At 40.6% G+C, this 26,941-nt stretch overlaps 1 protein-coding gene across 1 annotated transcript; it reads left to right on the top strand.

Moving 5' to 3' along the window:
• Nucleotides 1-96: 96 nt before the first annotated feature.
• On the top strand, nt 97-25,456 carry LOC148026225 (succinate dehydrogenase [ubiquinone] flavoprotein subunit, mitochondrial). Its single transcript, XM_087693508.1, has 17 exons — nt 97-347; nt 1,711-1,766; nt 19,194-19,373; nt 19,665-19,752; nt 20,326-20,472; nt 20,621-20,761; nt 21,032-21,117; nt 21,218-21,310; nt 21,655-21,718; nt 22,652-22,795; nt 22,883-23,070; nt 23,328-23,502; nt 23,598-23,768; nt 23,869-23,938; nt 24,268-24,388; nt 24,491-24,528; nt 24,610-25,456. Exons 1-17 carry the CDS (start codon nt 248-250, stop codon nt 24,710-24,712), a joined length of 1,965 nt encoding a protein of 654 aa, XP_087549634.1. The 5' UTR covers nt 97-247; the 3' UTR covers nt 24,713-25,456.
• The last annotated feature ends 1,485 nt before the right edge of the window (nt 25,457-26,941 follow it).

Here is a 26,941-nt window from a genome sequence, read left to right on the forward strand (position 1 = left end):
CAGGATGCCATTAAATATGTTTCCTCTTATCTTGGAAGTATGCATGGTGGAGAGTCTTTCGATATTATAAGTTTATGTTTTCTATTCTCTCGCAAACATGCGTTATATTGTGCCAAATAATGAGAGGGTGGTGTACCCGGACTCGCGCATGAACATCCGCGCTTGCGCAAGTACTAGCGCTAATTAATTAGTAAAACAATAACTGAGAGAGAGAGAGAGAGAGAGAGAGAGAGAGAGAGAGAGAGAGATGGCACAGTTGGGAAGGCAACGTCTGAGCGGGATCCTGAGGAGTTGCTCTTCTCGTAGCTCGTCCCCTTCAACGGCTAATAAACATGAAAGAATTGGTGGTAAGAGCAATCAGTTCTTTAGTCAGTTTTTTGTTTATTTGTTTTCTTTTGTGTGTTTTTGGGGGGCGGGGCGCTTGATGCTTTGGAACCATCAATCAGACTGCCTGTCCCACGTCTTGATTAGCACAAGTCAAGGTCACCCACATCACATATCCCAAGCACAATGCCATCACCATTATTGTTTGGCTACATTGTATCTCAACATGTAGAAAGGCTAGATTCTCCTTGTTATGTTAACCGGCCGATTATTTAATTGTATCCATTTCAGAATCTTTCTGATGCCTTGATTTTCATGCAAGCTCTTGGGGGTTGATTATCAAACACAAAACTCGATGAGTTGCAACCCAGGAACTAAACAGTAACAAAGTTGTAACTCTTGGTTAAAGAAAAACATTTACAGGGCACTGAGTCTTTCAGTGCAGGTGTGCGATCTCTACATGCATGCTTTTTGATAGTCTCTTTTGGGTTGGTTGTTTATGTCCAAGGTTATCCATTAATAATAATTTGATGTCCTTTGACATAGCTTATTCTCTTGGTTAGTTAAGGACACTTACGGCTGGCTACACACCAGTCTGGACACTTCAATGTTACAGAAGGTGTCTGCATGAGAGAAAATACTGTGTTTTGTCCTCTGTGCCCAACAAATTTCACCCTACAAAAATGACGAGAAGGAGACTTGAACCCATGTGATGTGAACCAAACGAGTTTTTGAGCTGACTGCTTGGCCAATGGCCTTTCTACAAAATTTTACTCTACAATGTCTATAAAGTGAAAGCCATAGCCTCCTTCTTTTGAGGGGCTCTCCTGGCTGTTTAGATTAGTGTGTGTTGGCCCCAACACTTGTGAGGCTAAGGTATTGAAAAACTTCCAACGACCATGGAAGCATCCATGGCTTAAACAACTTTCAACTTTCAATATATCTTAATCTAAGACTCAGCATTTGAATTTCATGGAACCCATATTTCGTGCTTGTGGTGCGAGAGTCTTATAGTAACAATAGGAAACCCAATCTTCTTTGCTTAGAACAAGATGCAGTAATGTGCCCCCATTATGTTAGCAAAAGAAAAGTCAATCTTGTTGATGTACTTACACATATAAACAATTGCATTTTTGTGCCTTAAAGCTCTACCCAAAGAAGAAGATTGTAAATGATTGTTATGAATCACAATAGTCGAGCACTTCATAATCTATGCATAAGTTTTCACCATCAAATCAAGGATTTATTGTGAATTCGAAAGTCCATGCTCTTTATACTTATAGACAAATGCACTTCATAAGTTCGTTTGAAACTTTATAGGGGAGCTTAATTTCCTTTTAAAGTTGTCTCTTAAGTTTTTCCTTATCTTGAATAATCGTCTTACAGGGCAATTATCACAAGTAGGGTGTTTATCCCAGAGCTTCTATTTGGATCCAAGAGAGGTAAGAAATTGTTACTTATTTGGTATCTAGACAATTGCTAGATTAAGCTACTAACTTTTGTTTGTCTCGAGCTTCTTGGTTTTCTCTCTCTCTCTCTCTCTCTCTCTCCCCAAAACAAAAAAAAAAAAGACAACAAAAACCAAAAGAAATAAAACAACTTGTCCATAATCATGAGCTTTGCCATACCAAACATGTGTATCGTATTTGTAGTTCTCCTCTGGTCACTTTCTAGTGGTCCTAGCTAGATGTTTCTTTAGTCATGCTTTCTCTTTTTCTATTTAGAATATATGATTGTTCTTAGTCACAATGTATCTATCTTCTATCTCATAAGTCAATTTGGCCAATTAAGCTTTTGTATTGGAGCTCGACGAGACTCTCATTGACAGGAAGAGTAGTGGTTGCCAACCAAGTTCTTCTTGCGACCATGTGGTACATCACTTCTTGTTGGGCATTCTCTAGGTCGTGTAGTGGCCAAGTGAAATGCCTCAATAGGAATTTCATTTGGTCAGGAGGGGATGGGAGACCAACCAGAGCAAAGGTGGCTTGAGATGTCATCATATAGCCTAGATCCAGAGGAGGATTGGGGATCATAGACCCAGATAGTTAGAGCAAAGCATTATTGGTCAAGCTCATTGTTAGGGGTCTATTTCTAGGTGAAGGGCCTTGGAAGAAACTTCTTATGGGGAGGTTAGAGGACTTGACACCTATATATGGATGACCATGGCAGGCCAACATTCATTGGATATTCTAGGAGATTAGCACTAGAGATTTAGGGAGGAGCGTCGAGGTCAGATTTGCAGCTGCCATTATTAGAGCTCGGAGATCTGTATCTCCAGAGCTCCACGAGCTCCACGAGCTCCCCCCGACTACTATTGAAGAGAAGAGGAGACAGCCTCTTCTCTTTAATCATTATTTGAGATCAGAGTCAGGCCACACCATTGGGCAGCGGACATACTTATCGGGGGGGAGATTCTCTTTACATGTCGCTACATCAGTGGGGGAGTGGTTTGCATTTTAGGAGTTACCACACGAGACCCAAAGACAGAGATTACATGGTCTTAGGGGAGCCAGGGCTATGATTGAGGCCATGATGGAAGGGGTTCCTCCAAATTGGCAAGATTACATGGTCTTAGGGGAGCCAGGGCTATGATTGAGGCCATGATGGAAGGGGTTCCTCCAAATTGGCAAATTAAAACAGCTTCCACTTAGACTTGGATTGGTCTTTTCTCCAGAGGGGATATCCTTCTAGCAATCATTGCATATAGCAGAGAAACGACATTCACTTTCATAGTTGAGGAGGAAGGCCGCCTCCAGCGAGAGGACCTTGACCTTACAACACTCAGTGGCTGCTCCAGGCAGAGAATCGGAGTAGTGACACACTCTTTCAAAGAAAATGGCACATAGACCTAGACCCAACCACTTGCCTTATAGTTGGATGGAGATATTGGGCATACCAGAAGAGGCCTCACAGATGGGAGCTGATTCCTAGCATTATAGCTTGGTACATTTGGACTACAAGATGTAGCAAGATCATTGACCTTCAGGATATACCCACTGGGGAGTCTTTATTGAGGATTTGGACAGAGATAGTCCATACTCTCCGTGGGAGATGGGAGAGGTTGCAAGGCAGCTTTGAGAGGATGAGGAAGAAAAGAGAGGCTTTCCTGAGGATTTGGGATTCAGACACCTTCTTTCACAATACCCCTTAGATGGTCTGGCACTTTAGCCCACCAGATTGGTTGTTTACACAATCATTGTATCTTTGATGTACTTAGTTACTCTTCATAGAGTTTCTTGCACTTTGTATTTACCTTAGGGGGACTTTCTCCGAGGTGTTATTAATATAACTCTTTTTTCTTGGAAAAAAAAGAGATGCGCTCCCAATGTTCGTGTAGTTGCAACATCATAGTCACAATGGCAAAAATCTTCATGTTAAATGGTCGAGACAAAGCTTTCAAATAAATAACAAACCTCAAGTTGAAGACACACATTACCTCCATGTATTGTAATATGTTTTCATCATGTCAATCACCATGACTATGATTGGACAGAGATTGATATTCATTGTCTATAAAAGAAAAGAGGATACGATTTGTCAATGCTAAAGAAATTGCAGTTATGATAATGGGGATTGTAAACTAGAAGTATGTTATATTGGGTTGTAGGTAAAATGCTTAATCTTTTGGAATATGGATTGTTGAGATTGATAGATCTAAGAAAGGAAATTTGAGCACTATTGGTCAAATAGTGAAGACCATATATTGCCAGCATGAAGGAAGTTTGAGTGTGATTCAAAGGTTGAACTATACATGTATTGGTCAAAGAGAGAAGATTAGAGAGAGGCCATTAAAGGGAAAATTTGTGAAGATGCATTCAGCTACATGTATTCATACGTGAGTGCTTGTTTTTTCTTTATATGTTGTTTTAGATACGGACAATGTGTGAACTTGTTTTTTTGGGGTCTTTATTTGAAAAAATCTATTGTTGTAGTTTTAAAAACATTGAGAAGGTTTGCTAGCAACCTAAAAATTGAAGAGATTTAGCCAAACAAATTATTGCGATGTGGATTCTAGATTTATACATGTATTTCAAAGCTATAGTTGCTAAAACAAAGTCATGGAAGATGTATAAGAAGGCAATCTATGGAAATCATAAATTAAATGTGGGGCTTTGATACGGTCAATGCCTTTGATATTCTCCTTTTAGTTTGAATAGAGTTTGGTTTGCAAGTTAGAGAGGTGGAGGTGCATAGCCTTAAAAACCTTGGTTGGTGAGGTGGTAGGCATCAAAAAGGAGATTTAGATTGGATAGAGTCAAGTTGCTTTGGGGAGCTGAGGATGACAACTTGGCTTGGGAGTTGGAGGTGAATGTCCATACTAGATCCTAGGATTGTGATTGTAGAGCATACATTGACATGTATCTAGTGATAGACAATTCACCATGTGCTGCCTTTATAGGCAGTTGGGCAACTTGTCACCCAAGTGGGTGTGACTTGTGAGTGCACCATTTGAAATAAGAAACACAAAAGCACAAATACTAATGCAATGAATAGAGAATGAGGATATAGAACTTGAGAATGAATCATGAATAAGCGATAGAATCCATAGATGAAAGCCTGAGAACAAAGGTACAATACCACCAAGGTAATCAACACATAGTGTGACTAGTGTTGCCTCTAGTCTCCCGCTTTTTACATTATGTGATATATATAAGTGTGGAAAAGTAAGGTGTGTATATGTATGGATGTATGTACACTCACACACATGCATACACACGTGTGCACGTGCGTGTGTGCTATGGACAACATTGGAACAAGGCCCAAAGTGTGTGCGCGTGTTAGAGTTAGAGTTAGAGTTAGTTAACTCTAGTTGAGTTAGAGCCAGGTCTATCTTAGACCTATCTTGTACCTTTCATTCTCATTCTTTTAGTTCAGCAAGTACACTCTACTCTTTTGCTTCAACACATTCTCATTCTCTCTTTTCTCTCCTCCATAGCTGGTTGTCATTTTTCAACATTTGGGGGGGGACTAGCTGATTATCATTCTTTATGTAGATGACATGTTGCTCATTGGACCTTCAGAAGCCAAAATTGCACATTTCAAGGCTGAATTAAAACATGCATTTGCTATATCAGATGCGGGCTGACTACACTATTATTTGGCTATTTAGTTCACCCAAAATCAGCATGGTGTCATCATGTCACAGTCACAGTATATGGATAAACTGTTACATAGGTTTAATATGCAAGATTGCAAACCTATGTGCACTTCTATGAAGCCAGGCTTACAGCTGTCTATGCATGATGGTGAAGAGATGTTTGAAGAGGGCAGATATACAAGGGCTGTAGATGTATCTCCTCGAGCCGAATCTCTCCCACCAGCACTTGGAAACAAGTGTGTGGGGTAGGCTGCCAACAAGTGGGCTAAATAGGAGAAAAGAATGCAATAAAATAATGCAAATGGCCAACAAAAAACTGTTCGATCTGATAAAGAACTGCCGACTATAACGTCAATGAATAAAATAATCAGTGATCAGTCCTCTTGTTGCCACATGGCACCATCACCTGCTTGACAAAGTACCAATACATTGTGTCTGTTGAAAATACCCACTTATTGATAGGAACGATGAATAATGAATAATCCCTCTGAGAGTACGTCCAAGAGAATTGATTGCACCAACAATAACTTGAGAAATGCTAGTCCAAGGGATGAATAATCTCTAACATTTTGTAGTTCTTAAGGGGGAGCCCCAATCTTGGTATTCATTATCTTGCAGGTACTCGAGATTTCCCTTTGGTGCTTACAGGCTGGACGGATTCAGATTGGGTTGGAGATGTTGACCACCAGAGGTCAACAACGGGATATTGTTTTACTTTGGGTGCATGTGTTATCTCATGGAGTAGCAAGAAGTAGCCCGTTGTTGCCCTTTCTTCCACAAAGGAAGAGTATAGAGTGGTGCCTACTACCACATGTGAGACAATATGGCTGCGGAGGTTACTAGGTGAGCTTGGCTGTCCTCAGATAGGTCCTACGAGGCTTCGTTGTGACAATAAGAGTTGCATTGCTTTGGTACAGAACCTTGTGTTTCATGCTAGGTCGAAGCACATTGAGATTTTGTACCATTTCATTCTTATAAGATCTTGGATGAAACTATTGATGTGGTTTATTGCAAGACGGAGGATAACCTCGCAGATTTGTTTATGAAGGTGCTTCCTCAGTTTCTTATACGACAATACTCTAGATCCTTGAGCCTTATGTTGTGTCCAGGATTTGAGAGGGAGTGTTAGAGTTTTTTCACCCCTTGGACTAGCATTTCTTAGGTTACCATTGGTGCATTTAGTTCTCTCGGAGGTACTCTCGAAGGGTATTATTCATTATTTCTGTTAGTCAGTGGGCATTTTCAGTAGACACATTGGGCAATTTGTCAGGCAGATGATGGTGCCACGTGACAACTGGAGGATTGATCTTTGATTATTTTATTCATTTATGTTGTAGGCAGCAGTTTTCTGATCAGGTCAACTAGTTTTTTTGGCCGACTGCATTATCTTATTGCATTATTTTCTCCTATTTTAGCCCACTTAGCAGCTTGCCCCACACACTTGTTTCTAGGTGTTGGTGGGAGAGATTTGGCTTGAGGAGATACGTCTAGAACCCTTGTATGTCTTGCCCTCTTCATTTCAGCATTCATTGATTGCAGATTTTTGCGTTCTTCTGTCTCTTTTCTCTCTTTTTCTCTTGCGTTCATTTTCTTTCAGTCTTGTCCATACGCTTCCGCATTCATTGCACTTTGACAAGATTCTCATGATGGTGTGACAGTGGATTCGATAGCTTTATGGGATCAGTTGAATGCTAGAGCTCACTCTGTTCTCCTTGTGTGTTGTATAGATTCTATGCTTGTGCATGTTAGATGTATCCATTCTGCTGTAGAGGTTTGGAGGAGATGGACACCTCTCTTTCAGATCTAGATATTTGGGCGTTGATTATCTCTTGAGTTGAAGCTATGGCAACTTTTTGTCATAGATTCACCTACATTGAGGGATCACATCCATAGGATGGAGGAGATTCGGGATGACCTTGTATCCCTTGGTATGGACATTTATTCGGAGGACTTGGCGATGATACTTCTCTCACATCCTTTGTTACCAACCTATGATGTGTTCTACATCAATCTTCTCACTTCTCATAGCCCGGGGACTCACTTAGGAGGAGCTAGTTCCATTGGTGCTTGAGTAGGATGCATGTCATAGTGAGTGAGATTCTTGTGGAGTTTGTGCACATGGCTGTGCTTATGCGGCTTTATCTATAGGTACAAGATAAGCCAAGCAAAAGAAAGGGAAGAGGAAGAAGTTGGAGTTACCTTTTGCCTCTGATACATATTTTGTGGGGAAGTGTAGAGGTATCCTAGATGTCCTCATTGTGGGAAGACCTCGCACCCTGAGAAGTGCTGGAGGATGTACCCTCACCTTCATCTGAGAGTGAAGGGTGGATTTACATTGGAGCCTTCGTCTACCTCTACTTCGTCACCCGCTATTACCACCAAGTCCGTGTTTCTACACATTTATTAGGTGGATGAGCCTTCTACAACTGTCTCATCTTCTAAGTAGCCTTGACTCATTGCTAATGGTGCATGGAGTCATATGACTCCTCCAGGTGATTTTTTATAAGATCTCCGTCCTTAAGAGGGTATTGTCATTGCTGGTGACATTTCTTCAGTGTCTATTAGTGGTGTTGGCACCTTGCCTCTATTGTCTGACCGTTCCTCAAGCTCTGTTCTTGATGCTCTACGTGTTTCAGACTTGGGCTTCCCTCTTCTCTCAATTTATGGCCTTCCTAGTCTCGAGACTTGCGTTGTCTTCATCGAGCTGACTATCTTTGTTGAGGATTCTTCTACTAGAGCTACTTTTGTGATAGGTTGGTAGGAGGGGGAACTATCTATGCTCCATTTCCCTTTCTTTATGTAGGGCCCTTCGAGGCAGCTTTCTATTGCTGCACCCATTTTCAATTGTGCACCATTTCTCCCACAGGTTTCATTCCATCCCCCACCATTTGCTTTGGTGGTTCCCTTGTACCTCCCATCCCTTTCAGAGGGGGACGATATTGGTGATGCAACTGTGGATTTCTTGGCCCTTTGTGTTTCATAGGGGGCTTCCCAAGATTGTGAGGAGTTTCTTTAAGGTTTCCACTCTACTTTGCGCCTTTCCTTTATGTAGCTCCCTCTTTTTTTCGTCATCGAGCCAACATCCCTTGTCTCTTGGCCCTTGGTCCTTGTTGTTTCTATGCAGCTTATGGTGCCTTCGATAGTTCCTCGCTATTGTCTCATAGTTGGGTTAGAGGCTTGGCTCACCCATCCCCAACTGGAGTTCTTAGGAGTGATCCGTTTGAGACCTCTCCATATCCCTTGCCCTTTGGTGGCCTTCTGTTTGATTGGATATTTATATGGAGAGGGGGCCTTGCTCTTTGTTTGGCTTTCTTCATCAATGGACTACATCAGCATTGACACTCTTCTTGCCATCCTTGGATCCACATCTCCTTTGGCCTTTCGCCACATCCAAGATCTGAGAGGGGGTGTTAGTAGTCATGTGTGTCTTGTGGGGTCATCTCATCTGTGAGTTTGTGTTTGAGTTAGATGAGGACATTAGGAGCTTTGGCATTGTATTTGTTTGTCATTTTATGTGTTATAGATACTTTAGATGGAGGGCACATTAGTGCATTTCTTTTGTGCACTTTTGGCTATTTTTTAGGGGCTTGACCATATTTAGGGTTTTGTCACTTTTTGCCCATATATAGGCAGCCTGCCCTTCCACTCATTATCCATCATTTATCCTTTGTGATCAGCTAGCCCTCCTCATTCTCTCATCCCCTTGCTATTGTTTGGTGCCCACATTGACGCGTAGAGTTGCATGTTGGGGCTAACTGTCTCCTTCTCTTCGTATTCATTTTCATATTTGTGTTCCGCACTTTCACAGGAGGTTGATTGGACTCCGGAGATATTGCAAGAGGAGTTCAACATGACGGATCTTGAGATCCTCCACTTCTTCCTTGGTTTGGAGATTTATCAAATGGCATAGGGCATCTTCATATCCCAACATAGGTACATCTTTGAGTTACTTTCGGAGTTTGGCATGGCCAAGCGTTGGCCTATTTCTTGCCCCATGGATCTAGAGTCCAAGTTGGTGGTAGGTAGTGATCCCCTTTCGGATGCTCCCCGATATAGGTGCCTTCTTGGCTCATTGATCTAGCTTATTTACACTCAGTCGTATATTTCCTTCCGAGTTAGTGCTGGTCCTACTGTCCTATGACTAACAATGTAGGCTTCCATGCTTCATCATATGCAGTTGTTGGGCCTTTAAACTCTCCTAGGATTTGAGAAGGGGGTGTTAGCTTGCCTATTTTTACTCTATCAGTTTGTCATCTCTTGGTTGTGAGCTTCATTAAAGTTTGATGGAGACATAGGAGTTTTGATTGTGTTTTTCTTAGGTTTGTTAGGCAGTTTTGAGTTTGTGCAGCCTTTGCATGATAGTTTCCAGCTTGTGCCACCTTTCAATTGCTCCAGGAGTGCTCGTCGGCATTGTTGCTGCCATGTCAGCATTTGTGCCTTGTCCAGCTGCTGCCGATTGCATTTAATCTAGGTCGGCCAGATTTGTTGGGCCCTTGCAACGAGTTTTTTGAGTTTCAACTTGAGTAGTATTGCTCGTTGTTGATCGAAAGCTTCTTCTCCCTTCTTAGGTGCTAGGTTGGATCTTCTTGATAAAGCATCTGATTGGCATTGTTGGTGTCCTAGGCGATAGGTGATGACAAAGTCAAACCTAGATAAAAAGTTACTCCAGCGGGATTGTCTTCGATTGAGGATGCGGGTTGTCATAAAGTATTCTAGATTTTTGTGATCTGTATAGATGGTAACTTTATGGGCTGCACCCTCTAGATGATGACACCAAGTATCAAAGGCATCTATAATGGCAAGGAGTTCTTTGTCATGGATCTCATAGTTTATCTCTGGAGGGGAGAACTTTCTTGAGTGGAATGCTATAGGATGTATATGACCCTTATCTCCATGCTGGGACAAGATGGCTCCTAAGGCGTAATGTGATGCATCAGTCTCCAAGAAAAATGACTTGGTAGGATTTGGGAGGACTAGGATTAAAGCAGTGGTGAAAGTGGTCTTTAGGGTTCGGAAGGCCTTATCAGCTTTTGGGGTCCATGAAACTTTGAGTTTCTTGTGAGTCTGGTGAGTGGTGTGACTATCTTTGAGTAATCCTTGATAAATATCCTGTAAAAGTTGGCAAAGCCAAGGAAACATTGGACATTGCGGACACATGTGGGTGTTTGCCAGTCCAGAATAGTCTCAATCTTCTTGGGATCCATGAAGATTCCTCTGTGGCAAACATTGTATCCCAAGAATTCCACTCTTATCCGATGGAAAAAACATTTCTCAAGCTTTGCATATAGTCCTTTTTCTCTGAGCTTTTCTAAAACTAATTTTACATGATGCTCATGCACCTTTGTATCTTTTGAGAATATCAAGATATCATCCAAGTATATAACTACAAAATCATCTAGATGCTCTCAGAATATATCATTCACATCATATGTTGAAACACTATAGGAGCATTGGTGAGACCGAATGGCACAACAACATACTCGAAGTGACCATACCTTGTGCGGAAGGTTGTCTTCCATTTGTCTCCTTCTCTGATCCATACAAGAGTGTAAGCCCTTCATAGATCAATCTTTGTGAAGATCTTAGCTTATCCAAGGTGTTCCAAGAGCTCTAGTATCAACGGCAAATGGTATCGATTCTTGATTGTTATCTTGTTGTATTCCCGATAATCCACACACATTTGATGTGACCTGTCGTTCCTCTTCACGAACAAAATTGGGGCTCTAGCAGGACACTTTGAGTGCCTAATGAACCTCTTGGCTGAGTTCTCATCAATATTCTTGCATAGTTCAGCTAGTTCATCAGTGGATAGCTTGTAAATGGGTCCAAAAGGTAGTTGAGCCCCCTCATGGAGTTTTATATCATAATCGTATGGTCTATGTTTGGGCAAGAGATTTGCATTCTTTTTTTCAAAGACATCTTGGAATTTTTTATATTGACTTGGTAGCTTGATTGACTCATCCTTACTAGATTCTTGAGCTGGTATATGATATATCATGTAGGTCGGTTCTTGCCTTGTTGTGTGCATAAAGGCTTTGGCTTCTAGATATACCAGATTTCCTTGATTTTCACGATGTGTAATCTTTTGCTTATCCCAATCAAATTTTGGGTTGTGTTTCTTTAGCCAAGGCATCCGAAGGATGATTGGATTTATGGGACTGGATATGACATTAAAGCATACACAAGATTTGTGATTGCTAAGAGTTAACATGAGTGGTCGGGCTTCCTTGGTAATATCTCTAGATGCTAGAGGTTTTCCATCCACGACTCTAGTTGTTGCAAGCTTGGTCTTTTGGAGTATTGGAATCTGGTATCTATGCACAAAGCCATCATCAATGAAACATGGGGAGGCCCCGGAGTTAACCAGGGCTTTGAGGAAAAGGGTCTTTCTCAGCAAGATCACTTGGACTGTGAAAGGAAAGTTTCCATGGGTGTGGTTGGGATCAAGAAATCCTTTCTTATATCAAGGTCCAGTTGTACGATCTTATTTACAACCGGACATCCTTGTTTTCTTGCTCGAGGAGGGTTGCAACAACTCTTGGGGTTCTTGCCCTCTTATTTCGGCAATTTAGGGCGATGTGTCTAGGATTTTCACAATATAGGCATAGATGATTCTTTCTTCGTCTTTGCTTTTTTTGTTGGATCAAGGGCTAGAATTTAGTATTATCTATTTATATCTGTTTGGGCTTGGTTTCTTCTTTGATTGGGTCTCTGATTGGGGCTAGGTTCCATTAGGGAGGTCTCAATTCTTCTCGCTTTTCTTGCTTCCTCTCGAACAATCTATTATCACATTGGATGTCTTGCATGATATAATCGTTGAGTGTTTTTGCCTCAGGCATAGTGAGCATGAGGTCCTTGATGTCATCTCGAAAAACCCATCTGAATTGGTTGATAAAATACTCCTCATGCCAAGTGATGTCACATATTAATTGCCTAAATATAGATGCATAAGAAGAGGCAGGGCAGTTACCTTGTTGTAGCTTTCAAAGTTTTGTTTCTGCTACTCCACTAGTGTCTGTATCTCCAAATGTGGAAGTGAGCTCGCAAAGAAATGCCTCATAGTTATGAAGTACTAACATAGTCTTTTCCAAGATTGAGGCGAACCATGATAAAGCTTGACCACAAAGCAAAGTCCCAATGAATTCCACCTTGGAAGCATCATCTAGATACCTATCCAGTTGCATGCGGATATAAAGCTTTACTTGTTGTAGGAATCCTCTGAACTTCGAACAGTCACCATTGAACTTCTCTGGCACGCTGATCTTGGGTTCTCTTGTTGGGGGTCGATACAAACACACGGAATCATCTGATCACTTTCTCTATTGTTCTGCAAGTCTCAGATCTGGTCTTGTGTCTCTTCAAGCGGAGGGCCTAGATGCATAGGGTATTCTATTTGAAGTTGTGCTTGTTGTTCATTCAAGTCTTGAATTTGTTGTTGGAGGTTTTAAAGGGTGGCCATGATTCTTCCGAGGGTTGCCTCCATGGTGCTCAGTAGGGCTAGAAAGTAGTCTTGCCAAACTGTTATGGGAACACTAGACTATGCTTGAGAGACTAGACTAGATGCAAGATTTGTTACAAGAATTTTGATTACAAGATAATCCCACGCAAAGGCACAAGGTACAATGATAACTTAACAAGATACGGAACATCTCACAACTTGGGACTGTAGGTATAGACAACATGACTCGATGGGATATGAAGGATCCCACAATTCAGGACTGTAGGTATGGATAAAGGATATCAGAATTATAAGATCTCCCTTGACAGGAATGAACAAGATACAAGACAGTACTAGACAAGGTCTCGTACTACGAGATTACAAGGTAACAAGACTAGACAATAGGAGTATAATGGAAGACAAGACAAGACTAGACACCATGACTAGACAAGAACTAGAACTAGAACTTGAAGATCTTCTAGAATGTTTCATGATGACATCATCGATGATATAGGTGATGACATGACCTGTCTTCTAGAAGGTTCTATGATGACATGGCAAGGGTGGGTTCGCATGGTGGGCTCGAGGATGTCGTGTTAAGGGGGCATTCTCATGGGGTGTGGATTCATATGGCATGAGCAAGAATTAATCCATACACTTGATCATGGCACGTCCGTGATAGGATGAGGTGACAAGTATTTATGATGGTGACATCATTTTTTCCATTATTTTATTGCAGTTGGCAAGCATTTATTGCTCTTGTTTGACTAGGTTGACTAGTTTTTGGCAATTTTGCCTATTTGTAGCTGACCTCCCTTAGTTAATTGGTCATTCATAAGTTTTTCTCTGCAGGTTTCAATAGACGCCAATGTTTAGGGCTCTTCGGTGCTGCCCTCCATCTGTTAGGCTAAATATGTTAGTCGTGTTAGTTTGTCATCTCCTTGTTGTAAGCTCATGTTAGAGTCTAATGGAAACATAGGAGCTCTGACAGTTTAGGTGCATTTCCTTTATTTGTCGACTTCTCGTGTGCATTCCTTGGCTAGTTTTTGCTTCCCATAGTTTGCCTACACATGTCAAACATTGTTATTGTCATCTGGGATTTTTCGGAGATCTCTCTTATTTTTTGGCATCTTCCTCTAAAGTGGCCAGCATTTATTGCTGGTCAACCAGCATTTATGGCCCCTACAGGAGGAGATCAGCCAGTTTTTTGGTGTTTTGGCTATTTATAGCTGCACCCCCCACTTGGTAGACACACTCACTTCAGTCTTTAGTCTTCCGTTTAGAGGTGCACACTCCGGCACTCTGACTCTCCGTGCTTGGTGTTGCCATTGTCATCAATCTGATATGACACCCTCACTGACGCTTTGGGCTGCATGCAAGGACTGATCAACAATCCATTTCCATTGTATTAGCATTCTTCTTGAGTCAGTGTAGTATTCTTCCTTCATCTTCTGCTTCCTCTCTTTCTCTCTTCAGAGTCATGGATTTCAAGGATGAGAGTTGCCTTGGGATCTTCATGTTGGAAATACGGTGCCACAGAGACCACCTCCTCCGGACCTCGGAGTAGAGACAGGGAGCCGTCCAACGCCTGCTCATAGAATTCTACCGAGAGCCAACTACCATTCCCACCTTTGAGTCCCCACTAGCCCCACTGACCTCCTGGCCGCGGGGGACCACCCTAGCCATAGCCATGGCAAGAAGCAAAGCCCGGCGCCCCTGCCCAACCGGCCCCCGCCCCCGCCCCCGCCCCTGCCTCCGCCCCCGCATGAGGCACATGTTGAGGATACAAGGGATACTATGCCACCACCGGAGGGCCCTGCCCTGCCAATTCAGCTTCTCGATGTTAGATAGACCCATGCGGGACATTTTAGGATGACCAAGCTCCATGAGCAGTTCCACACCATACTTGGAACACATATGAATTGTACCCAGCCTATATACCACCTTGTACCTACCCAATTAGTTTATCATAGCATTAGATGGTAGCTTTAGTGGCACCTGGAAAGTTTCCCAGACATTTTGTTATGTAATGTTTTGGTCTCATAGGCCACCTTGGCCTTTCGTAGACGTTAATATAACTTTCTTTCTTTCTTCCTTTCTCTACTTCTCTCTATGTTCATGTTTCTCTTCTGTTGCGTACTCTCACATGGTATCATTGCCTAAGTGAGGACACAGTCTAGCGATTTATTGCAGAAGAGCAGGTTTTCCTCACAGAGGATCATCCTAGTTTTATTAAATGCAGATTTTCAGCCTACGTTTACTGCGTTTATAGCCCGTATAGGTGGTTGATCTCCCTGGCAGCTAGGTGACTTCTCTAGAAGACTAGGCGGCAAAATCTAGGCATCAAGCAGTCCCTATTTTCTATGTTTTGCAGCAAACACAAATTTTTGTTTTGTAGGCGACAACTTTTTGATATAGGTGATAGCTTCTTGGTGTAGGTGACCCCCTTTTGGTGGCAAACAACCACCTTTCTTTGACAAACATAACTTTTTGGGTGATTGCAGGATTGAAGATGTTTTACCAATTCACACGCTTTGATGACTCAGAGGAGGAGTTTCTTTCCAGACACTCATCTGAACAAAGACACGATTATTGCAATTATAGTCGGTGAGAGGAGTCCCCCATTGGCACCTGTTCCCCTTCTATTCATCTATCATAGAAGGCTCCATTTTCATTGAAGATGCCATCCTTGATACCCTCCGTGTAGGTGTCCGTTTTACCTTCATTACCCACAGAAGACAAACTCCATGGTTCCAACTATTCCTAGTGGTCCACCTTCGATTTTTGGCTCTTGTTGTTTGTTCTATTTGCCTTTCTAAAGAGGATCCATCAAATGGGACTTCTATGGACCGAGTAGCCTTGTGGGATCGGCTCCACTCTCGAGCCTGATCCTTTCTCTTTATTTTTTTGTAGGATATTATCATTGTGCATGTTTGCAGGTTGAAGACTGTGACAGAAGTATGGAAGAAGCTTGCATCTTTGTATTAGTATAAGACATTTTCCCACAGGATTTTCCTGAGAAGTTGCGGATGCTTAGTCTTGATGACTCCTCTATGAAGGAGCATATCATGAAGATGGAGGACATGAGGGGTGAGCTTGTCTCTCTTGGTCGGATGATATCATTCGAAGACATAGCTATGATCCTTTTGATTTAAGTGTCATCTCCTTAGTTTGATGTCTTCTACACTAACCTTTTCACATTGAGGACCGGCGAGACACTTATGGGAGGAGCTTTTACCACTTGTCTTGGAGCATGACAGAGAGGTTGGGGCTAGTGGTTCTAGCTCCACCAAGGCATTTACTGTAGGTATAGGTGGAGGGAAGAAGAAGAAGAAGACGTAAACTAAGGACAAGAAGGATGAGAAGAAGCCTAAGTGCCCACACTATGGGAAGCCCGCTCCCACAAGAGTCATTGGCTGTTGGATTGCTCTACCCTTGATTATCTTGTACACTCTTTCCTTCATTTATAGTATTCATTCATTCACTTAAGAGTTCTCCTTCTCCATTTGTGTTTTTGCATTTTATGTTTTGTGTTTTGTGTTTTTGCATTTGTGTTTGAGTCTTTGTGTTAGTTGTGATTGCACACTTGGTGTTTTCTTTTCTAACTCTAGCATATCTCCACAAACTTTGATTCATGTTTTTTTGGGGGCACAAGGATGGCAAAGGGATAAATAGTGGTGGCACATTGAGTGCCTTTTATAGAACTAGTTGGGGATAGAAGACCTCTCGTGTCTCAAACAACTATCTAGAGTGTCATACAAAGTGGCGTAAATATCTTTTTGGAGCTGTTATAATGAACCAAAAAAATGTGAGAAAAATTGATATTGGCTTCTTAGTTTGTACAAAAGTAAGACCCAATAATACACAACAATGCTCAAGGGTGTTGGTCTAGAGGTATATAAAAAGTAAATGATGGTAGTAGATGTAGTGTAGGTGGTGCTCGACAAGATAAAAGGGAATTATGCTACACGATGCGTGGGTTTTCCCTTTGAGTGAGTGCTTGCCTTGACAAGTTTTCCCTAACCAAGGTACCCAGCATACACACACAATGCTAATGCAAAGCAGTAATCATCACACAAGGTGCATGCGGGGGGGTGTTGAAGAGGAGTTGATCCCAGAATGAGCAGCCAACCAGCATAGGGTGCTGGAATGCCCTGGAACCTATGTTTAGGGTTCCAACCAGCAGTGCTGCTGCCCAAAACAGCAAAACACAGCAGTATGAGTGCGAATGATGATATGGCAGGTTGGAATAGCAGTGTTGCCAGCAGCAGCAGCAGTAGTAGTGCGGCCTCTGAAAGGGCAAAATACAGCAGTCTGGATCAGTCTCAAGCTGAATCAGCTGCATTTTGCAGGCTGGGAAGGTCTGGACAGCTGAGATGACAGAGTGGCAGACATTTGGAGCTGCCTGTTTGTGCAGCAGCAACAACGTGGCTGTCTAGGACTGTAGTTGATGCAAATCTGGAGACATGGCAGGCTGTATATAATGCAGGAAGATCACTGAGGACTGGTGGGGCAACATTTGGCATCATTTGGTTCAGTTCATAGCAGCAAAGAAATTTGTTTCTTTGAGTTTGAAACTTAAGAAATGTTAAATTAAGAAACATTTCTGACAGCAAAAAACGTGGGTTTTTTTTTGGAGGGGGGACCCAAAAACATGGGTTTTTTGACAAAAACTGCTGGGCAATGTTATACATGATCATGATAACGAGTAATCACTCGAGAGGACTCAAGATTTTGGATGACAGACTTAACTTTTTGGGATTTTGTTTAGTTATTGGGCTCTGTCACAATCTAGTATTTATTCTTGTCTTAAGAGTTGATTATTATACAATTTCAGTCTCATTTATGAGTTATTTATGATATATTATGATTCATTTTGGATTTTGACATTTTGTCAATTTGTTTTGGAATGAGATTCATGATGTTGCAACTTGACTTAGTCCATATTGTGCATGAGCTATTTACATGTTTATTTCAATTTTCTTTGTGTGATATGTATGAATCATAACGTTGGAGGTTTGAACCATAGTATAGCTTGTCTAAAGACTAACTTTGACATAAGTCAATAATGGATCATGGATTGTAATGTATTATTCTCAATTGACTCTCATGTATTATCACTCAAGCTTGGCTGGCCTTTCTTTGTTTAAGAGAGAGTTTCATAGAGGTTTAAAACCTCTTTCCCTAGTTAAAACTATTAAAAAATCCCTATATAAAAAAACCCTCATTTCTTATTTTCCCCCCTCTCGAAAGAAACTTATGAAACATGTTTTTGATGTTTCATTTCTAAACATTTTTGATGTTTTTGGCTGCTATGGTTCAGTTGGACAGCATCAAACTGTGTGTTTTGAGGCAGGGCACAGCATGCAGCATTAGAGAGGTTTGCTGGGGCACCAGGGTTGATCGCTAGGGCAACAACAACGTTCCACTTCTGGTGAGGTTAGGGATGAAGAAGTAGGGCATGGCAATAGGGTGGTCGTTAAAGGCACTAGGGGGGTTGCAGAAGAGTAGTGATGAAAGGTTGGTAAAGTTGGGATGACAAGTTGTGGATGGTCTCCCCTAACTGCCTCTTATAGTGTTGGGCAATATGAGCGCCGAACGAGAACTGTCTAGTTTTTCCTTTTTGGTGTTTTATGAGAGCTCAATAAGTTGGCCTGTGAGTTGGGATTAAACTTTTGACCTAAGTTCTTTTGTCCCTTAACAGGCTGTGCATTTGTTGTATATTAGGTCTTTTGTACAAAGTGGCAGCAGTAGAATGAGAGAGGTGGCACTGGAAAAAAAAAGGGGGGGGGGGGGGGTGGGGTTGACCAAAGAAGCCAGGATGCAGGGAGGTATGAGAATAGGGCAAGGAGATTTGTAGGTAGGGCAACCAAGTTACTGCTGGGTCTAATGTATGGTTGATTTCAGCTTGAAACATATAGCACTTATAACTTTTTGCAGTAGAGGATACAAAGCATGGTCCATAAGTCTTATTTGATGACAAGAAGATGCTAATTTGACTGGTTTGCAATATAACGCTGATCTTCTTTGATTTAGTATTGCAAACTATGAAAAGAGGTTGTTAAAATCTTGATTGTTTTGCAATATAGTATTAATCAATATGTATTGCAACCTTTGGTTGATGAATGTTGTTAAGGTTCATAGACAAACTTCTTTTGTCTTGTGGAACTTGGAAGCATACATATAGTCAAGATTGTGTGTTTGAATGCTTGAGCTCACGTTTTAAACATCAGGGGCAAGAGCTTGGCTGATCTGAATGAGTTGTGTATCCTGCCTGTTAGTAGTGTACTAGTGCTCGTGTAAATTGAGTTTTGCTGTATGAATGTTTGGCAGGTGCCAGGATACAGGACATTGACAACATCATATCCTCTGGTTGACCATACGTATGATGCAATTGTGGTTGGGGCAGGTGGAGCTGGACTTCGTGCAGCAATTGGTCTCTCTGAGCATGGTTTTAATACTGCTTGCATCACGAAGTTGTTTCCCACACGATCCCACACAGTTGCTGCTCAGGTGTGTAACTGGATGTTCTTTTCCTCTTTGGACTTGCAGTCACTTTTTTGTGAGGTTCCTTGACAATGCGACGCTTTCTTGAAGTTTAGTGGAAGAAACCTACTGAGCCTGATATATAGTTTGACATTTATGATCAATTAGAAAGTCTATTGTGGCTCAGGGTTTGGTCACGTTAGTGAAATAGATGGTGTTTAGATATGTGGACATACAATGGCAATCATTATTTATCTTTTGATTTTTATTTCCTAGTCTATATGAATGCTTGCTAAATATGTCTTTTGCTTGGTATAGGGTGGCATAAATGCAGCTTTGGGGAATATGACACAAGATGATTGGAGATGGCATATGTATGATACTGTTAAGGGAAGTGATTGGTTAGGTTAGTAGCAAGCTTCGTTGATTAACTAATCTTTGATGCTTGAGCACGTGCTATGAGCACATCAAAGTGAGTATTAATTGTGCCACAGCACAAAGTAAGTTACACTATGCTTGTACTTTTCTTGATGTTAAGCAGCAAAGGGAAATTATTAAGTGAAATATTTAGGACTCATGTCCTTTAAAACAAGGCATGTGTGCTAATGATGCTTCTATTATACGCATGCTCTTCCTACTACTAACTAAAAAAACACATTTCTACTACTAACTAAAAAAGCGCATTCTCTTTTGAATTGGATTTAGGCGACCAAATGTCTTGTAACATTTTTCAACTAAGAGATGCAGTTAACACTTCATATGTATTGTAAATCTGTTAACTTTAGTTTATACCTGCACTTGCCTCTCAGAGCCAGTAGAATCATCACTAAGTTAAATGCAACAAGACAATGTGCAATCTAGCAAGGTTAAGGGATTGCTATGCTGTCTAGACTAGTGTTAAGTGCAGTCTCCAAACATCCATGAAAGACTGTACCTCTTGGGTACACTATCTCAAAAGTAACCACATTTTTTATTTCAGGTGATCAGGATGCTATCCAGTATATGTGCAGAGAAGCCCCAAAGGCTGTTATTGAGCTTGAGAACTATGGCCTTCCATTCTCCCGCACCGAGGAGGGGAAGATTTATCAACGAGCATTTGGGGGACAAAGTTTGAATTTTGGTAAAGGTGAGTAAAAGTAGTTGAATTGTTAGAAACAAAGAGGTTGATAGGCTTAAGTATTCAAGTATCTTGAGTATTAGAGATGAAAAATACAGACAGCAACTTAAGATGGTGTGCTTGTGGTTGGAGTCTTATTTGATTGGTTATGGTGCAGGTGGCCAAGCGTACAGGTGTGCTTGTGCTGCCGATCGAACTGGTCACGCTCTCTTGCACACCTTGTATGGGCAGGCTATGAAACACAACACCCAATTTTTTGTTGAGTATTTTGCCCTTGACCTACTGATGAATGATGAAGGTGATCACTTTAACTAATTACTGCGAACAGCATCTCATTGTTTTACACTTATGCACCAGGCACTTGTTCATGCTAAACTTTAGTTTTAAATCATCACAACTTCTCGTATCATATGAAGTTCATGACTATTTACATGATGAACGAAGCAATACATCTTATTGTATTAGACTCTTATGTGTACATATTACTTCAATCATTGATGCTTTGTTTTATTGTAAACTTAAACTAGTCCTTACTTTTAAATATAACTAACTGTTTTGGTTTTTATAGGCGAATGTCAAGGGGTTATCGCTTTAAACATGGAGGATGGAACATTGCACCGCTTTCGGGCTCAATCAACAATATTGGCTACTGGAGTAAGCCTGCTCTCTTTGTCCCATTTGTGGGAATTGATGTGGTCACAAGTCAGATTGACAGAGATGCCTGACTTTGTTTGTTAGCTTGATATTTAAATAGGGGTATGGTAGGGCTTACTTTTCTGCAACATCAGCCCATACATGCACAGGGGATGGCAATGCCATGGTTGCACGCGCTGGCCTACCGCTTGAGGTAAATATGAAGCATCGAAGCTGTACCTGTTAAAGCATATAATGCTCATACTTCCACAATGGATTTTGACTGTATGCTACACCCACAGCAGTTATAGGTCGTTAAGCCAATGCATATAATTGAAGTCAATTATGCCTTGCATTTCTGATGAAAGTAAAAGACAAGCATATGCATTTGACCTTGCCAGCTAGCTCTTTGTATGCTGGTCAGGTCTTGGTTATTAGGATTTTGACCAGGTGTAAGTCACTTTTTGTGTATCAAAATGAGAGTCTGCAGTCAATGCTACCTACAGTTTATGGATAGCATTCTGTAGTTAATTTTCTGAAGCATAGGCTGTATGACAGGATCTGGAGTTTGTACAATTCCATCCGACTGGTATTTATGGTGCCGGATGCTTGATCACAGAAGGTATTCTAGATATTGGCAAATCTGTTTGGTTTAATTGTAATCTAGACAGGGATCAGTTTTTTGCAATATTGGTAGGTGTATATGGCATTCTATTGGCTTGGTTCTGGCAAGAGTAGTGCTTAAAGAGCATGCTTTCCAGGAAGGGGACCCTGATCATCTGTGTAGTATTGTATTTTGGCTAGCATCTGATCAAATTTATTGGGTTGAATGAGTTCTCCACAAGCATCTTATGTGACATCTCCAAAAAACTATATCTAATGCATCTCTCCTCCAAGTAGGTCAATTTTTTTACTTGTGAGAGAAACTCTGGTTTCAAGCTCTTCCTTGAAGTCTGTTCAGCAAGTACTAGAACAAAACTGCCAAGTTCATGTTGTTTATTTGTTGTTACCAAGAAAGTTACCCTGGGTGCTTCTGGAGGTCCACAAGTTTCATAGATACAAGCAAGACCTCAGGTTATAGATAATTACAGATAACATGTTTTGTAGGCACAGAATTCAATATCCATGTCTTGTTGCATAATTCATTATAACTTTAATTAAAGTCCTGTTTGAGATCCACTAGAAATTTTGCCATACGCCAGCCTTTCAAAACTCAAGTTGGTCGAGATTCACATATTTTTGAGATCACAGCAGCCTGGTATAACGAAGTGTTTTAGTTCTAATGTCTTCGTCCTTCCAAAACCAGTGTTTTTACTAATTCTGTATGGATTGTCAACCGGAGCCATACGCCAGCCTTTCAAAACTCAAGTTGGTCGAGATTCACATATTTTTGAGATCACAGCAGCCTGGTATAACGAAGTGTTTTAGTTCTAATGTCTTCGTCCTTCCAAAACCAGTGTTTTTACTAATTCTGTATGGATTGTCAACCGGAACTCTTGTCCCATCTATGGAGACGATCTAGGGCCGTTCACTAGTTGTTGTAAATAAATGTCAGGGTCTCGTGGTGAAGGTGGCATTTTACGCAACAGTGAAGGTGAGCGTTTCATGGAAAGATATGCGCCTACTGCCAAAGATCTTGCATCTCGAGATGTCGTTTCTCGTTCAATGACTATGGAGATTCGTCAAGGACGAGGTGTAGGTATGTTGTTGATGATTTTCCTTGTATAATATGTGCAGACTTAATAAATTGGTTGTGCACTGATAAATTATCGCTTTTGAAGAGTAGGCCCTTTGAAGGATCACATATATCTGCATCTTAACCATCTTCCACCAGAGGTATTGAAAGAGCGGCTTCCAGGTATTTCTGAGACTGCAGCAATCTTTGCAGGAGTCAATGTGACAAAAGAACCTATTCCTGTGTTACCCACTGTTCACTACAACATGGGTGGCGTTCCTACAAATTATTATGGAGAGGTGATGTTTGACCTTACATACATTAGTTCCTGAAATTGGTCTTGTGACTTGGATATCTGTGATATTTCCTCAAGGTTTGAGCTGCTTAGTTTTTGTGATATGTTTCTCTTCTAGATTACATGACATTATCGACCATTTTTTGTCATTTTTGTTTTCTGTGACAGAGTCTAGTAAATCACAGTTGTTACTTGGAGAACAGGACCAAGACAAAATTTCAATTTTTTGCATAACAAATAATCCTGTTCTGTGAGTTACAGGTTGTGCATATCAAGAATGGGGATCCAGATGCTGTTGTTCCAGGCCTTTTTGCGGCTGGGGAGGTTGCATGTGCTTCCGTTCATGGTGCAAATCGACTGGGAGCCAATTCTCTTTTGGACATTGTTGTTTTTGGACGTGCATGTGCTAATAGAGTGGCCCAAATTCAGAAGCCTGGTAAATTGACTTCAAAAGTTCTTTAGAGTATTATGAGACACTGAAGCAGCATTTGATTGCGTGCTGTGCCAAGTTTCAACAGTTTTCTTTTTCAGGGGAAGCACAGAAAGATCTTCCCAAAAATGCTGGGGAGCAGACGATTTCATGGCTCGATAAACTCCGAAATTCTAAAGGTGATTTGCCAACTTCCAAAATTAGGTTAAATATGCAGAGGGTGATGCAAAACAATGCAGCTGTGTTTCGTACAGACGAGACCCTGAAAGAAGGTGAGTTCATATGATTACACACCCTTTTCATTCTTTTAATCTCTGCTACTAATATCTTGTCACTACAAGTGCTCCCACCAAACTATTGTATGCATGCCAGGATGCCAATTGATCGATGAGACCTGGAAGACTTTCGGGCGTGTAAAGATACAGGACAGAAGTTTAATATGGTGTGAATCAAAACCATGTACACGAGATGAAGTTATTATCTGAACCGTTTAGCAAATCATATCTTCAGAAATATGCAGAGTTTCTTAACCAACCAATATGGTCAAAGTAACTGCACCTTTTACAAATAATAGTCTACAATGAGACCTGAAATTGTTTAAACAAGTTTGGACCAGCACCTTTTAACAAGAATCTCACTGACCATATCTGGATTGCTCCCAGCTCAAAGATGAATTAGGCACTCCTTTCCCAAACACTTTCTGTGCTGAGGCTTTAGTTTGTCAGAATGTAGCATTTGGTTCCTCACTTAAATGAGCAACTTGTTATACAGGAATACAGATTTGACAGAGACCATCGAGCTTGAGAACTTGCTGATCAATGCTTGCATTACGATGCATTCGGCAGAAGCCCGCAAAGAGAGCAGAGGTGCACATGCTCGAGAAGACTTTCCGGTATTATCATCTTCTAGTTCAATGCTGTCTACTATCTAGTGACACTATCTTTTCCAGTGTTCTAGAATTTGAATGGTTTCCTTTTCTGTTTTATGGAGGCAGAAAAGGGATGATGAAAATTGGATGAAGCACACACTAGGGTGAGTTGCCTCATCTATTATGACAAATTTTCCATGCGCTAGCTTAAGGTTTTTTACACTTATCTTAATTCATATTTGCAGTTATTGGGAAAATGGAAAGGTTCGATTTGATTATCGTCCAGTCCACATGAACACTTTAGATGATGAAGTTGAAAGCTTCCCACCAAAAGCTCGTGTATACTGAAACTCTTAGTGATCCTTATGCTACATTTGCAATTCTTAAATCATTGAAGTGATGCATTGGAAAAGATAATCCCACTTTCCAAGTGAGTCACTCACACAAGTAAAATGCTTTCATCTGGTTGGGGGCAGGCAAAGGGGTGGAATTGTTGTTAGGCTCCTCTGAGCACACTGATCAAATTCCGAACTCTTTGAATTTTAGTCTTCTTTTGTACCTATATCAGCCAGGTTATTGGCTGCAATAAGAAGCGAGAGACTAAGGCTCAACTATCACATATTGAATGCCTTATTCCTGAAAAGCAAGGTGGATTATCACATTCCTATGCATGTGACAACTCCTATGATATTCGTACTTAACAGAGATGTATATGCATGTGACAACTCCTATGATATTCGTACTTAACAGAGATGTATACATGAAGCAAAATGGTATGTATATAAATGAATGGGAGATTGACATCTCAAGTTGCACTCATCCAAAATCCAGTCACTGGCATGAATAGCATGAAGAAATGCAACCAACGCTTGCTGGGAAAGCAACTCCAACTTTTTGACCCTGGAAAATGATTTTAATAACCATTGAACATGTTCCCCCAAATTGGGTTGGATTGAAAATGCAAAGTGTGCACCGTTGTTGTCTACAAACAAAGTGTTTTCCATTGTAGTATTGTGAATGGGACAGTGACAGCGGTGCCAATAACTTCAATGATTCCCATCATGCGAAATGGGTTCAATCTTGGAAGAATAGAATGAATAAAAAATTGGGTGTTATTGTGCAAGCCATTGAGAGTAAGTCTTAGATGTGCTACTTGTGCACATCTCAATGAGCTATTAAGTGTGTATCACTCTACGCAAATTTCATGAAACACCACCACTCTCTTGAAGTATTGGTACTATGATGGTAATACATAGTGTACACGCGTTTATCTTGGAGAGAGTACTGTTATGCCTTACAAAGGGTCAAGAAACATATGATAAGCTCACTAGAATCTTGACTTGAAGGATCATGATTTTTAAAACGAGATACAATATATAGGCTTCAAACTAATAGGCCATCCAAGCAAGCTCTCTAGTTAATGATGTATGTGTTTTTGTCTCTATCCTTATTACATTAGGTAAGTCTATTGTCCTAGATTGAAATTTTTGTGCCATTGGAAAGTATTTTGAACTAATACTAGGTGTATTGGAGGTGGGTGGAGGTTTAAAAATCCTTTGATGTGTGAGTCTTTCGTGTCCGTTTTGATCTCCATCCTATTGGGTTATGATCCATTCATCTATCTCTTTTATCATATCATCCATATAAGGCACAATGTGTCGAGTCGGAGAATACTTTAGATATCAATCCAAAGTGTCCATTTGAATTTGCATGTTATATTGTTGTCGTCCTTATAACTGCTTTGTAATACCCACATATACATGCAATGTATTGAGTGAGGTTGGACTTTATTCATTATAATGAAACTTTTTGAAAAATTCTTTGAGTATACTTGTATTGTTATTTTCATTTTATTTATTTTTGAATCTGCACTTTTTGTCAATATACATTTAAATGTATTTCAATTTTGATGTTTGGGTTTGGTTATAAAAGGTTAGAATTAAAAAAAAACTTAATGTCATAGTTGATTTGTATTGTTATTGGTGGTTATTGGTTCTACTTAGAATGCTTACTATTTAGAGTTTAATATATACTTCATATATCTATTGCATAGATATAATACTTGAGAGAAGATATAGATATATAAAAGCACTAGAAGAGTAAAACTTTAGCTCTCAGACAAAGAAACGTTGATTTTCACCTTGTAACCAATGCATTGGTACAACACATTCATGCAAAAATGAATATATATTGTATCCATTGTAATTATTTAATGAAACATTGCAATCACTAAGTCTTTGATATCTATACAATTGATTGTTTTATATTCACAAAAATCTACCCCTCGGATCATTGTGAAAGCCTCGAGAGTTTCGTAGCTTTTAAGTGTTATCATATTGAAATTAGTAAATTACTTTTTGAGGGGTATATAATTAGGCAGCTCGTAAAGAATCTTGTTTGTTTTTTTAACTCTAAGTATATGCTGTTCAATAGGAGTCAAGAATATGAAACCCTTAAATCTATCATGCACAAAATCTTATTAGTATAGAACGGTCATTGTATAATAGTGACATTTTACATGTGTATAGCAATGCAAAGGCTCCATTGAGTGATCCACTGATATGTAGGTCTAATAGG

This window comes from Lygodium microphyllum, chromosome 14 (assembly GCF_053477565.2).
Source record: "Lygodium microphyllum isolate KBCC chromosome 14, Lygodium_microphyllum_v1.1.10, whole genome shotgun sequence".
NCBI lineage: Eukaryota > Viridiplantae > Streptophyta > Polypodiopsida > Schizaeales > Lygodiaceae > Lygodium > Lygodium microphyllum.

Coding starts and splice junctions, on each gene's coding strand:
- LOC148026225 (XM_087693508.1), top strand. CDS start 248: ATGGCACAGTTGGGAAGGCAACGTCTGAGCGGGATCCTGAGGAGTTGC. Junction 20,762..21,031: donor CCTACTGATGAATGATGAAG/GTGATCACTTTA, acceptor TGGTTTTTATAG/GCGAATGTCAAGGGGTTATC. Junction 24,529..24,609: donor TGGATGAAGCACACACTAGG/GTGAGTTGCCTC, acceptor TCATATTTGCAG/TTATTGGGAAAATGGAAAGG.